The sequence below is a fragment of the Parasteatoda tepidariorum genome, chromosome 3 (genome assembly GCF_982258835.1).
Source record: "Parasteatoda tepidariorum strain Cologne lab strain chromosome 3, Ptep-v5.0, whole genome shotgun sequence".
Taxonomy (NCBI): Eukaryota; Metazoa; Arthropoda; class Arachnida; order Araneae; family Theridiidae; genus Parasteatoda; species Parasteatoda tepidariorum.
Window position 1 is genome coordinate 74,961,916 of NC_141757.1, and position 13,110 is coordinate 74,975,025.

At 28.0% G+C, this 13,110-nt stretch overlaps 1 protein-coding gene across 4 annotated transcripts in view; it reads left to right on the plus strand.

The window, feature by feature from the left end:
• Positions 1-13,110, plus strand: part of LOC107452018 (carbonic anhydrase-related protein 10) — a 476,626-nt gene that overhangs the window by 433,990 nt on the left and 29,526 nt on the right. For all 4 annotated transcript variants that reach the window (XR_015432607.1, XR_001585143.5, XM_016068291.5 and 1 more), the window contains exons 7-8: positions 2,732-2,886; positions 9,746-9,877. Coding sequence is in view for 2 of the 4 variants with exons in the window: in XM_016068291.5 (XP_015923777.3) it covers positions 2,732-2,886; positions 9,746-9,877 (287 nt within the window). In the remaining 2 variants the exon portion in view is untranslated. The remainder of the gene's footprint in view (positions 1-2,731; positions 2,887-9,745; positions 9,878-13,110) is intronic.

A 13,110-nucleotide genomic window follows, 5' to 3' on the forward strand; every position in this document is an offset into this window, starting at 1 on the left:
TTTGTATTTTTTTATTAAATGGGTAATAAGAACTACAATTTATAAAACCAGAATTTCCGGTAATTCATTACAATATAAACGGAAAAATTACCAAATAAATGGTTTAAATACCATATATTTTGGCTTTTAACACTAGAATTTTGGTTTTCTTTACCAGAAATGTCTTTATCATGCATACTGTAATTTTACTAAAAAAAATTTTCTCCGTGTATCATTAAATATTTGTTTAACTGATTCATACATTCATTTCATAGTTAAAAATTTAAAAAACAGGCTGAACTTGTTGCTTTATGTTGCGATTAAACAGAGTCTTCTTGAATTTTTATCTCTTATATCATATATCTTTTTATCTTATTATCTTTATTTTTTTCTATATTCTGAAACTTTTCAGAAACATGGAAACGGAAATCTCATTCAAAAATATTTGTCAAATAATGACTTAAACCGTTCTGGAAATTAATTCTAGTAATCAATTACAAACTACTGTTTTTTAATTTATTTATTCTGCATAATGAAAGCAGCTTAAAACTTCCAATACTTCAACCTGAGAGACAAAAAAAAATTTATATAAGCCTGATTTAACTTGAGTATTACCAAAGTTATTCCATCTCATCCTTTGAAGAGGTTGTTTGTTTTTAATTAGAATCCTTTAAGAAGAGAAAAGAAATTATTCAGACAGACATCTCGGATAATCCAACATCATTTGCATAATTGGCGCGTTTCCCTCCCTCTCTCCTTCAATTAATAGAAGTGCTTATCATTCTGGAGGAGTGTAAAGAAAGTGATTTTAAAGAAATATTTCTCTTCAAATCTTTTACTTAATGATTAAATTATAGGAAAAATAAGTTAAATGAGAAAAAATATCTTTTTAAAACCGTTACGCTTCAGAAAAAAATTGTTCTGATTGAATTTCTATCTTCTATTCAGTTTTTACAATGTTTTAATCCTTACATTAAGTTAAGCTAGAGAAAAAAGACGAACATATTATAGATACTTTTTTAGAGTGATTAAATACCTTAAGTGATTGATAAATTAATTCCTTAAAAGTATAAGTTGTAATATCATTTTAATTGAATTAAGGTTTAGATTTAGTAATAAAAACTCGTTAAACCATGATGAGATCTTTGGTAACCATTATGGGTCAAGATGGTGAGCAATAAAATAAGTAAAACGCAAAAGCTGAATAAGTACAAAACCATTGCAATCTTTAAAAAAAAATTCTGAAAAGTATTTCAAAATGATGCTGATTGAAAACTGGGGGAAGATTAAAAGGGGATGTTTTATGCATACTCAGAGTAACTGAGGTACAGAAAAAGATTATGCTTTTCAATTAAAAAATTTATTAAAAACTGGAAGGAACCACTTCATTTTCTGCGTTCTACTTAGAAATTTCAGACAATTTTTTTGACACCAAGTGTAAAAATATCTTATCAAAACTGACTGGAAAAATCTAAGACATTGTCTTTTACTGACATCAGAGCATTCTAAATGAACTATTTTGTTCAGGGTCTTAGAGTTTCTTCGCAAGACTGTTCCATATTGTTGCTGCCAATTGCTATTTTGAAAAACAATGTTTAACAGATTTTCCACGTAGGCAACGTCATCTGTTAAAACCAATTTTAGAACTTGATATGACTGAAAACTGATTTCTTAGTCGAACGACGTAAACAACTACTTATCTGACCCTACATTTCACTTTGATTACTTTTCTTTCACTCCTAAGACTGCAGCAATTGTCTTGCATTACACTGATTTCTTTTTCGATTTTTTACATTATTTTTTTCAAATTGCAGAAATTGTGTATTTATGTGCTTTTTGTGGTACATTAATACAAAAAATTTGAGATTTCCCAGTTAAGTATCTTAGATAAATTGATAGTTTATCAACTGAACTATATTTAAACAAAACCTTTTCATGCAAGTATTTCAGTATCTACTTTCACATAACTATGGAACTTCACTTTCAGAAATAAAACTCTCACTTTTGAAGATTCAACAATTATTAAGTTGTATTTCGTTAATTATGAGAATCATTTCGTCACCAAATCATCTGATTTGTAACGAAACGCAAACTATCAAATATATGACGATAATATTTCAACTACTCAACCCAGAACCTTATTGCAGTGCATTGTGGGAGATTGTTAAGTATAATAATGATTAGACTATAGAAACTAGAACAGCGAAACAAGCCAACCGTCTTGTATGGTGGTCAAGGAGTTAGCCACAAGGATCCCGGGTTCAAATCCTACTTTGAGCATGGATGAAATTTTTCTCTCTCTTTTCCAACTGTCTATGTTGTTGGGGCAACATTCAGAGGGCACCATACAGCAGAATGGTTAATAATAAAAATGAAAAACTATATCACCCTTTAGATATCATAAGGTACTACGAGTGCCGCATGGTATTTTTCTTTTGTAAGAAAATAGGATGATGAAACATTTCTATACTTTTGACTAAATTTTTTACCTCGAAGAATAGACGATTCTTCGTCACTTTGACGAAATATTAACTCGGAGCCTATACCATGAAACGGTTTCGTCAAAAACGAAAATAATTTCGCAAAACTTAACTGTCCATTTTCCACAGCGTTAAAGTATCTAAATATCAATCAAACAACTAAAACATTGAGATCCTAAATTGATTTAAAATTGACTTAATGAACTAAATTGATTTAAATGAAGTAATACTCTTTATTAAACTCATTATATTTTCTATTCCTAACATTTCAGGTCAACAGGCAGAACTAAAATCCCTTTCCATTCGAGAATTACTGCCTTCAACTGAGTATTACATGACATATGATGGCTCAACGACGATGCCAGGATGTCATGAAACAGTGACGTGGATTGTCATGAACAAACCTATATACATCACTAAACAGCAGGTAAGTTGTAGACTTTGACCACCCTTTTTTAAATTATATGCAACGCTGAATTTAAAAAAGGGTGGTGACTAGTTTTTTTTTCAACGATATTATCTATGAAGATTTCAGTACGGGGTAGTAATATATATAAATACAGAAGATACATATATATATATTACTACCCCGTACTGAAATCTTCATAGATAATATCGTTGAATAACCGGATGTCTTTAAAATCACTAGCAGTTTAAAAAATAAATTATTGACAAGCACTCTCTATTGCGTTCTGCATAAGAAACTAGTCACTTTTTTCAAAAAGTTTAATTATAAAGATAATCAATAGATGGCACACTCCTAGCTGAAAGAAACTTAGAAACAATGATTTCAAAATAACCACCATCGTGATTTAGTCAGAGGAACGATAAAAAAATATTGTTTTTTAGTTTGGGCAATCAACAGCACCCCTTTTTGATGATCTTATTGAAACTAATTTTTAAATTTAATCGAAATAAAATTTGGTTTTTAAAGCAAAACTCTACAAACTGCACTACTTTCTTTTTCTGTAATTTATCATCGCTAAATTTTTGAAACACTTATGAAGATGAATTTTCTTTTTTACAAATTTTTACGTAACTTTTGTATAAACATCAAATTTCATTTCAAAATAAGTATTAACAAATGCAATAAATATTTTATGCATAGCATAAACCTAAGTAAAATTATAAATTATATTAATGTTCGCGTTGGACAAACCAGTCTAGATTTTTTTATGACTAATTGATAAAAACCTTCCGAAATTTCAATTAGCTGAAAAAAGTAGTAATTTTTGTTTGTGAGGTTTTCAAAACGTTTGCAATTTGTATTCACAACAGGTGTATAATTCCTCATAAAATTTTAGCAACTATCTAGTAGAAAAGTGGTCAATATTTTGATTGATACTACATTCTATTCGGAAATAAGTTCCTTGTAAAATATTAAATATATAACTTGTAAAATATGAAATTGTCATTAGACACAGAGAACTGGTTGAAATTATATCACTGTAGCTACTAGGGTAAATAGGGTTAAAGTTTGATTGACCATACTTTCAACTTGGCATAAAAATTGGCTATAAAATTTGCTTGTAGGAATCAGAAGATGATTAAAACTTTTATCGTCATTAATCATGAAACTCCATTTGAAGTTTGAGCAATCCAGCTAGTCGAAATTTTAATTACCAATGGAAAAAGTCTACTATAAACAGACAGAAAACATTTTATGCTCGTATTGACATCAAACTCAGAACTCAAGATGATATTTAAGCAGTCTAGCTACCAGGATTATGAACAAAGTTTTGATTGATGAATAAATGCCATTTGGTATTAGTATCGCAATAAATTATACTTATAGCAGTCATTATATAATTTAAGCTTGAGAACTTTTGAACTTTTATAGACTAGAGATTAACTTTTATAGATTAATATAATAACAAAACGTTTTGTTCATAGTAGTCAGTAGTCAGAAAACGATTAAAATTTGTAACATCATCCCACGTAGAGCACAAGTTAAAGTTTGAGCTCTCAAGTTAGTTCAAAAGTGGTCGGAATTCCATTGACTGAAAGTGGTCGAAATTCAATTGACAGAAAGTTCTCTTTGAGATAATATCGAGATGCATTCTACATATAGCCGTCAGGAAGCAATTAAAACGTGCTTTGTCATCAGTTTTTTAGCTCCATTAAAGATTTGAGTGCTCTAGCTATTCAGAAAAAGATTGAAAATTTTGGTTTACAAGTTTCCACCTTCACACATATGAAAGGCAGTTGAAAAAAAGCCATAAAGTAGTTTAAACCTCTTTTTATTTAAAAAAAGAAACATCTTTTCTTTATTTAAAAAATTATGAACGAATATCCTGCAAATATTATTAGTCGTCAAAAATATTTTAAAAATATTAATTCGTCCTGCACTTAGTAATCACATTTTAAAATTTTGTAACTAATATAATCTGTCTTAATGAAGTGCAAAAATTATAAACTATTAGTTATAAAAAAAACTTGTGCCTAACTTAAACCTGATTAATTATATAAAGGATGTAATGCAAAACAGACACTCTGCTTTAATGTCAAACATTTTGTTATAGAAAAAAATTTATAAAAGAAATGATATATTTACAATATTATAGTATTTGGGGTATCGTTTACTCATTTTATACATAGTACGCCAAGAAAATATACCACTCTGAATAACTTTTGATCTAATGGTCAGGTCTTTACGTTCTAGGACACAATCGTAATAAATCAAGAGGGTTTCCTCTAGTGTTCTAATTAATTAGTGCAGGCGTTACTTTGAGTTATGAAATCAAACACAAGCAATCAAACACGCGTACTTTTTTTGAAATAACATATCTTTTTTCGAAGGTATGGTAGAAAAAAAGACTTCCAAATAATATACGCATGCTTATAAGCAGCAGACAACTACACAGTTCCGAATAGTTCTCAAAGTCATTCTATTAACTAGACTCGAAGTCGAAAAAATTGGAGAATAATAAGTAAGTACACAAGAATACGTATATAAAGCAACAAGTAATCTTTTCACTTTTTTTAGTAAGTATAAATATTAATGCTATCTTTTTTCATTAATGTATACTGTACAGTGAGATAAAGAAAAATGAACCACTCTGAATAACTTTTGATCTAATGATCGGTTGTTCAAGTTCTTGAACTCGATCTTAATAATTTAAGGGGGTGACCTCAAATATGCTAATCAATCGGTGAAGACGATGTTTCAAGTTACGAAATCAGACACAAAAACATATTTTTTCAAAATAAACTTATCCTTCTTTCAACGTATTTAGATTTCTGTCCTCCAAAATATGGGTGTTTGCCGCTATCTAAAAAATATGGCAACCATAGTTCAGTCAAAAGAGCGATCCTAGGTTTGGACCCCTTAATGTTATTATTACTTTTGCGTATCTGATCATATTTCAAGAACTTTTTAAGCGAACCGAAAAATTTGTGCAAAATTCGTATATCCGAAGATAAACCCATGCAAATAAAGAATTTTATTAACCTTTTAATTCAGTTCTTATTATTTTAATTAACAATAATCAAAAAAAAAATTTAAAGTGTAAGGTATGCAATTTCTTATATAATTTTAAAGTATGTACTATTTTAAAGTATAATGTATAATTTTAAAGTAAGTACTTTTACATGGCGAATTACAAAATTTGAGTGAAATTGGTTGAATAGTTTCTGAGAAATTGAATTATAAATACACGACTTCCTTAGAATTTGATTTCTCAGGAACTATTAGATCGATTTCTCAAATTTTGCATTTTTCCATGAAAATTACATACTTTAAAATGATGTAAAAAATTGCTCACCTTAGAATACAAAACTTTTTTGGCTATTATTAAATGAAATAATAAAAATGAATAAACAGTTACTAATATTTATTTATTGCACGGAATTATCCTTGGATAAACGAATGTTATATTGGTGTGCGCAAAGTTTTCAATTCGCTTAAAAAGTTCTTGAAATATGGCCAAGTACACAAAAAGTAAAAATAACATTAAGGGGTCCAAAACTTGGATCGCTCTCCTGACCAAACTATGGGGACAATATTTCCCAAATTGCTGCAATTTGTTATATTTTGGGGGCCAGAAATTCGAATCCATGGATAGGAAGATATTCTTATTCTGAAAAAGTACGCTATTGTGTCTGATTTCGAAACTTAAAACATCGCCTGCACCCATTAATTAGCATATTTGAGGTCACTCCCTTAAACCATTAAGATCGAATCCTAGAACGTGAAGATCCGATCATTAGATCAAAGGTTTCTCAGGGTGGTCCGTTTATCTTTCGGCACATTGTACATTAATGAAAAATATAATGCTAATATTTATTCTAATTAAAAAAAAAAGTGAAGCAATAATCTGTAGCTTTTTAGGGCCCTTATTTTATTGTAATATTAAATTATTGCATAATCATTGTAAGATTCGGAAATTATAGTAAGATAAATTACTGTAGGACATCATTTCCTCAGCACATATTTTGTGTTAAGTAAAAAAAATTTTATTTAACTAATTTCGAAAACAACTGAGATCATGAAATCATGCTTGGCAACAAAACCTAAAAGAAAGAAACAACAAAACATACTTACAAGTTTACCAAAAATCGTGGTTCTTACTTTTCCCAGAGGAAACAACTTACGTATTCTTATTTATTTACATAAAAAAGACCTTGGCAACACTATAGTTATTATTCATTTTTGTTAGGCAGTCTTAAATAATAAATTAGGCAGTGTTGTATAGTTGGTTATACATTAAGTATTTATTTAAAATAGTTTAAGATTTGTTTAGAAATAAAGACTTAGCTATAAAGATTTATTTTTGATGCTTTCTAAAAAGGCTGTAAAAAATTTAGACATAAGTGATGGTATAGAGAGGTAATACTAATTATTGGCAACCAATCATGTCTTTTTCGTGCAATAGCATATGCATGCATAAATTATACGATACTCAAGTTATAACTCGAGACGCGCATGAAAGTAGTACAGCACGTAATGGAGCATTGAGATGAGCTTTCTATCTTATTTCATGACAATAATTTAAATACTTCTGCTGCCTATTATAATGTTCCGAACTCATACATATGGTAGTTTGTGTGATCTAATGGCTGACGGACAAATTTTGAATAATTATTAAAATTCACTGCATAAAAATTTTGACTATCACGTGTTCTCCTTGTAAAAATAGTTAAAATTGAAGTACTTCACGCTCGCAACAGCTAGATGGTAAAAAATTTGGTTGTGCTGTGCATTCGACTTAGATACCATTTAAATTTGTTGGTTGCACAAGATAATTTTGAAAGATGATCAACCTGGTCGACAAAGGCGACTGCCATTGTTTGTTTCTATGACATTGTGCTAGATATACATGTGCTAAAGAATTTTTTTCAATTATAAATCAGCTGTTGTGTGCTATTTTTACGGATAAATTTCTATAATGTATATAAAAACATTAAAGATGTTGAAGTTCTCCTTTGAATACGATTTTTTGCACAGTTTATTTTGTCATTAGAATTTCGTCAAAATTTTTGACGATTAGAAAAATATAAACAGCTAATGTTATCTTTTGATTTAAATGAAGGTTAACTAGAAGAAGAAATTATGAATTATAAAAGTTATACGTTTTTTGATTTTTTTTAATTTTTCTAATAATTTAATCCTCTTAAAATATCATTAGATTTATCCAGTTATATAAAACTAAATAAAAATGTTCGATAGCTCTAAATTTACCAAAAATAACATTATTTCCTAAAAGATGTTAAAAACAACATTAATTTTAATTCCTAATTTTTTTTCATCATAATATATCTTAAATGTTGTCATTTACAATTAATTCAGAAGATTTAAGATTTTTCATTAAATTTTAATCTGATTTAATATTTTTTTAAAAATGCAAATATATTCATTTACTTATGGTGATAACTTCTAATTATTGTTTTAAACTATTGTTCATGTCATTACACATTTATCATTATTTTTTCAGATAACATTTTTTTTCTTTATAAAAAAAAAGCTTTTTCGTGATTTTTCAAGCATAATTAACTTTAAAATCCATTAAGCTTGTAATGATATCTCTCAAATGGTTTTAGTAATTAGGTGTAGAACAATTCATTTTAAAATTAAGAACTGTTGATCTATTCTTACTCAATTTTTCTTCTCCCCTCAAAAATTTTTTAGAAACATTTTTTAAACAAATACTACAAATCACATTCTGTTTTTAAATTAGGTTTGAATATTTTCCAAATTTTATTTTTCGAAAAACAAATTAATCTAAATTTAAATCTAATCTATTACTAATAATTAATCTAAAAACAATTAAAGAACTGTTAAATAATAAGGTCTAATTCTCAAAGAAAAAAAATTATGTTGGGTTCAAAATAAACTATACTTCAATCTCCATAAAGTTTTTTTTATATATTTTATCAATATTTATTTTATGAGGTTCTGTTCCAATGGGTATAATTTCATGTTGAGTCACTAAAACATTGCACAAAACATTGAAATTACGTTTAAAGTGAGTAACAGAATTAGAAATGGCCAAGAATAAAAAAATCTAAAAATTTAGCAAAATTTAGAAAAAATTTAGCTCTAAAAATTTAGCAAATTCATAGAAAATATAATTTTTTTAAAAAACCCTTAATGAAATAATTCTGATTTATTGAACATATTCCTGCAAATGAAAGTTATATATTAGTGATAAAGAAAAAGCATTTCAATCGAAATTTATCACAAGGCTTTGTTTAATTTTTGCTCTCTATTATAAAAGTTTCTGTCTAATAAATAGATGGCAGCACGGTCTTGCTGGTACTTAAAATTAATTAAAAATCATTCGTATTGTTGATGTATTATTATTATGTTATATTATTATTATATTATTATCATATTATATTATTATATTATATTATTGTTATATTATTATTATATTATATTATTATTATATTACAATATTATTATAAATTAATCGTAATTGCTCACAAATTAAACCTAGAATTTGGCGAGTTAATAAAAACAGTTTTAGACTTTTAAAAACATTTTAACTCCTTTCAAATATTACAAAAGTTACATTTGTTATGTTTCTGAGATCATTTTTCCTACATAAGGTCAATTAAAAAAATTAAAATGGAAAGAAGATTTTGCAAGTCAAATATTGCAGTTAATCATACGCATTAATTGTATGTAAAAAACCTACTTTTTCGCATCTTTAACTTAACGATTACCTCTACACTTATGATAGTTTGATTATTTGCAAACAGCAAATTCATTATTACTTTTGCAATTATAATTTTATGATTAACAGTATAAAATCATGGTTTTAGATTCGCAACTCTTTTTTCAGCTATACGCTTTAAGAAAACTAATGCAAGGTGATCTCAGCAATCCTAAAGCTCCCTTGGGTAACAACTATAGACCAGCTCAGCTCGTTCACCACAGAGTGGTTCGGACCAACATCGACTTCAATCGATCTTCGGTAAGTACCCCCCTCTTCCTCTCTTTACTTCTTTTCCTTCATCTTTTATTCTTCCTATTCGCCTCATCAATCTGACTGATTGAGCAACGTACCTCTAATGAAGCAGATTTTTCGTTTACTGCCTTCCAGCTCTCTAGTGCCAACGTCTGGAACTTTATACACAGACATGCGGGCGTTGCCACTCATTTCTAGCAAAATAAACATTTGTTGCGTTGTTATTGTTTAGGCAGTGTGGCTTGGAACCAGCTTAAGGTGATTAATGCAAGCTGTTTGTTGTGACAGAAACTGCTTTGTATGATTTCTAAAAGGAATGATTAAATTATGTATGTTTCAGGAAGTGAAAAACTATAAGTACCTTGATTGTTGTACATTTGTTAAATTAACTTGCAACTAATTAATTAAAGGAAAATTTGTATCAATTTTGATAAATATTAGTTCAATAATATTGTTAGCATATACTTAATATTTATTAAATAAATAAAGCCAAAGGCTCGATAATCAACCATTATTGAATGTTCTCAGACAAACAATGAATCAATATTATTTTAAGTTTGAATCTTTTCTTATTTTAAATTTAAATCTTTCCCTATTTTAAGCAAAATAAGCATTAGTTGTGGTGTTTTTTCTTAAGCTTTGAACCAGCTTAAAGTGAATAATGAAATCTATCTGTTCTGACCGGAGCTGCTTTGTATGATTGCTAAAAGAAATAATTAAATTCTATATGCTTCAGGAACTGAAAAGCAATAAGTATTTGATAATAGTACTTTTGTTCAATAATATGCTGCCTGTTCATTAAAGGATGATTTTTAGTATTATTGAAAAATTTCAGTTCAGTAATATTGTAAAAGGATATTCAACATTTACTAATTAAATCAAATCAAAAGCTCGATTATCAATCTATATTAAGCGTTGTCAGCTGAACATATATCATATTATTTAAAATTTAAGTGTCCCCTCATTTATAGAAAAATAAATATTTGTCGATATGTTTTTTCTTGGGCAGTGTGGCTTAAAACATGCTTAAGATAATTTGTTGTGACAAGAATCGCTTTGTATGATTTCTGAAGGAAATGATTAAATTATGTATGTTTCGGGAAGTAAAAAACTATAAGGAATCGCTTATAAATAGTTCTTTTGTACAATTAAAAAGCTAATAGTTTATTAACGAAATATTTTTTATCAATATTGATAAGAGGTATTTCAACATTATAGTATTTCTAAATTATAATAAATATTGGTTAATAAAATAGAATGAAATGCAATTTTATCAATCGATGATAAATATTGTAAACTAAAATATAAATAAGAATAATTTTTAATTTACATCTTAATTATCTAAATCGTATTAAAATATTTCAATCTTAATTAAAATTAAAAACTTTTCTCATTTCTAACTATATAAACATTTATTGGGTTGTTATCATTTTGGCAATATGGTTTGGAACTAGCCTAAGGAATAGCACAAACTATTGCATTAACAACTAGTGTTTTGTATTTTTTTCTTACAAGAAAAATTAGTTAATGTTTGTTTCAAGAAGTAAAAACTATAAATATTTGTAATAGATCATTTCTTCAATTAATAAGATTATTAATAGGATAAGATAATTTCTTCAGTTAAGAGAAGAAATATTTTTCAAATAAATATTGATAAGTGATAATTAATTAAGATTGTTAAATGATAATCAATAGTGAATGATAAAATAGTTTCATACTTTTTTTATTTAATTTCGATAAACAAAATAATATAGTTAATGAATCAAATATATTTATACATAGTATTTACATAAAAATTAAGTATACTTAAACTTTCAGTCTATTCACATCTATAGTTCATTTTTTCAGCGGTCCAGGTCTTTTCTCTGCTCTGAAAAAACTATCTAGATCTAGGTTTATCACAATGTTAAAATATTTCATTACTTTTAGGTGATTTTAGATTTTGTTTTTCAACCTGGTTGCAGAACTTAGAAACCATTCTTACCCTTTTACATCTAACTTTAATAGGAACTATTTTTTTTTTTATATTCTTTATCAATCTGTTTTTCCTTCTTTGTCCTTATTAGCTTTACGACATCAATAAAGTTTGGATTTTTTTTCCTCGCGCCACCATCCAAACTTCGAACATCTAGAATAATTGCATTTTCTGCAAGATAATGCTTTCCCATTGAAATACATGATGAAAACCAGCTTATTAGTTTATCGGTACAGGAAGGTCACCAGCTGTAAGTTCTAAAAAAGCTAAACTAACATTCAGAGAGCTTAATATTATTTTGTACATGTATACATTTAAAATAATACATTTTTATGTAATATGCATATTTTTTTACTTCATTTTCGAAAGGATTCTAAAAATATATAATAAGGAGAACATTACAAAGCGCTTCGTACCTATCTGAATTTATTCAATGTGAAAGGCTGTTTACAAATGTAAGCATAAAATGTAGTTCTTCTTATACTCTTAGAATTTTGAATCTGATATTACTGTAAATAAACGGCAGCAGCCTGTCCATCCAAGTAATTGCAAAGTTTACGATTAGGGACGTTTATTTACCTTTACAGGTTTGAAATCGCTTGCAACTGGTATGGTTAAAAAATCGTGAATACGAAACAGTACGGCTTTGTAAATTTATACAACTAGTATGATTTCAAAAGTGTAAAATGAAATGTAACAGGTCATTGGATTTTTCATTCGGTAATGGACATTGGATATAGGTTAGGGTTCAATTGTGTTTTGTCAAATCAACCATAGAATGTGTCTAGATTAGTCTATCTAGTGGCCTCATCTATCGTGTGAGATGGGAAATACTAGACTTTTGCGTTAAGCAACTCTGTGGTGTTAACATCCATGCTTAAATGACAGTTTCTATATTCCAATAGACCAGGGTCACCAATTGAGGAGTACAAAACGCTGAACTCCTCATGTGTTGAAGAATTAGAGGAAATATTGGAATGTCAATGCTGGGATTCAAAAAGTAGTTCAGCCAGTCATGAAATTGATAGATTAGCTGTCCTGTCTAAAGTATGTACCCAGCAGTTGAAAAGAACAAAGTGGTTTCATAAAGTGTTCGTCGCAGACTTATTGTTACAAGATTTATTAGCATAAGTTTTTATGTTTGACATCCGATAATGGAAAATGGAAATGGAAATTCATAAACCCTGATCACGGGTCTTAGCTTCCAGCTTTCATAGAACGTGTTCTTGGTTTTTATTAGCTGCGGGTCTAGTTGGCGCTTAAA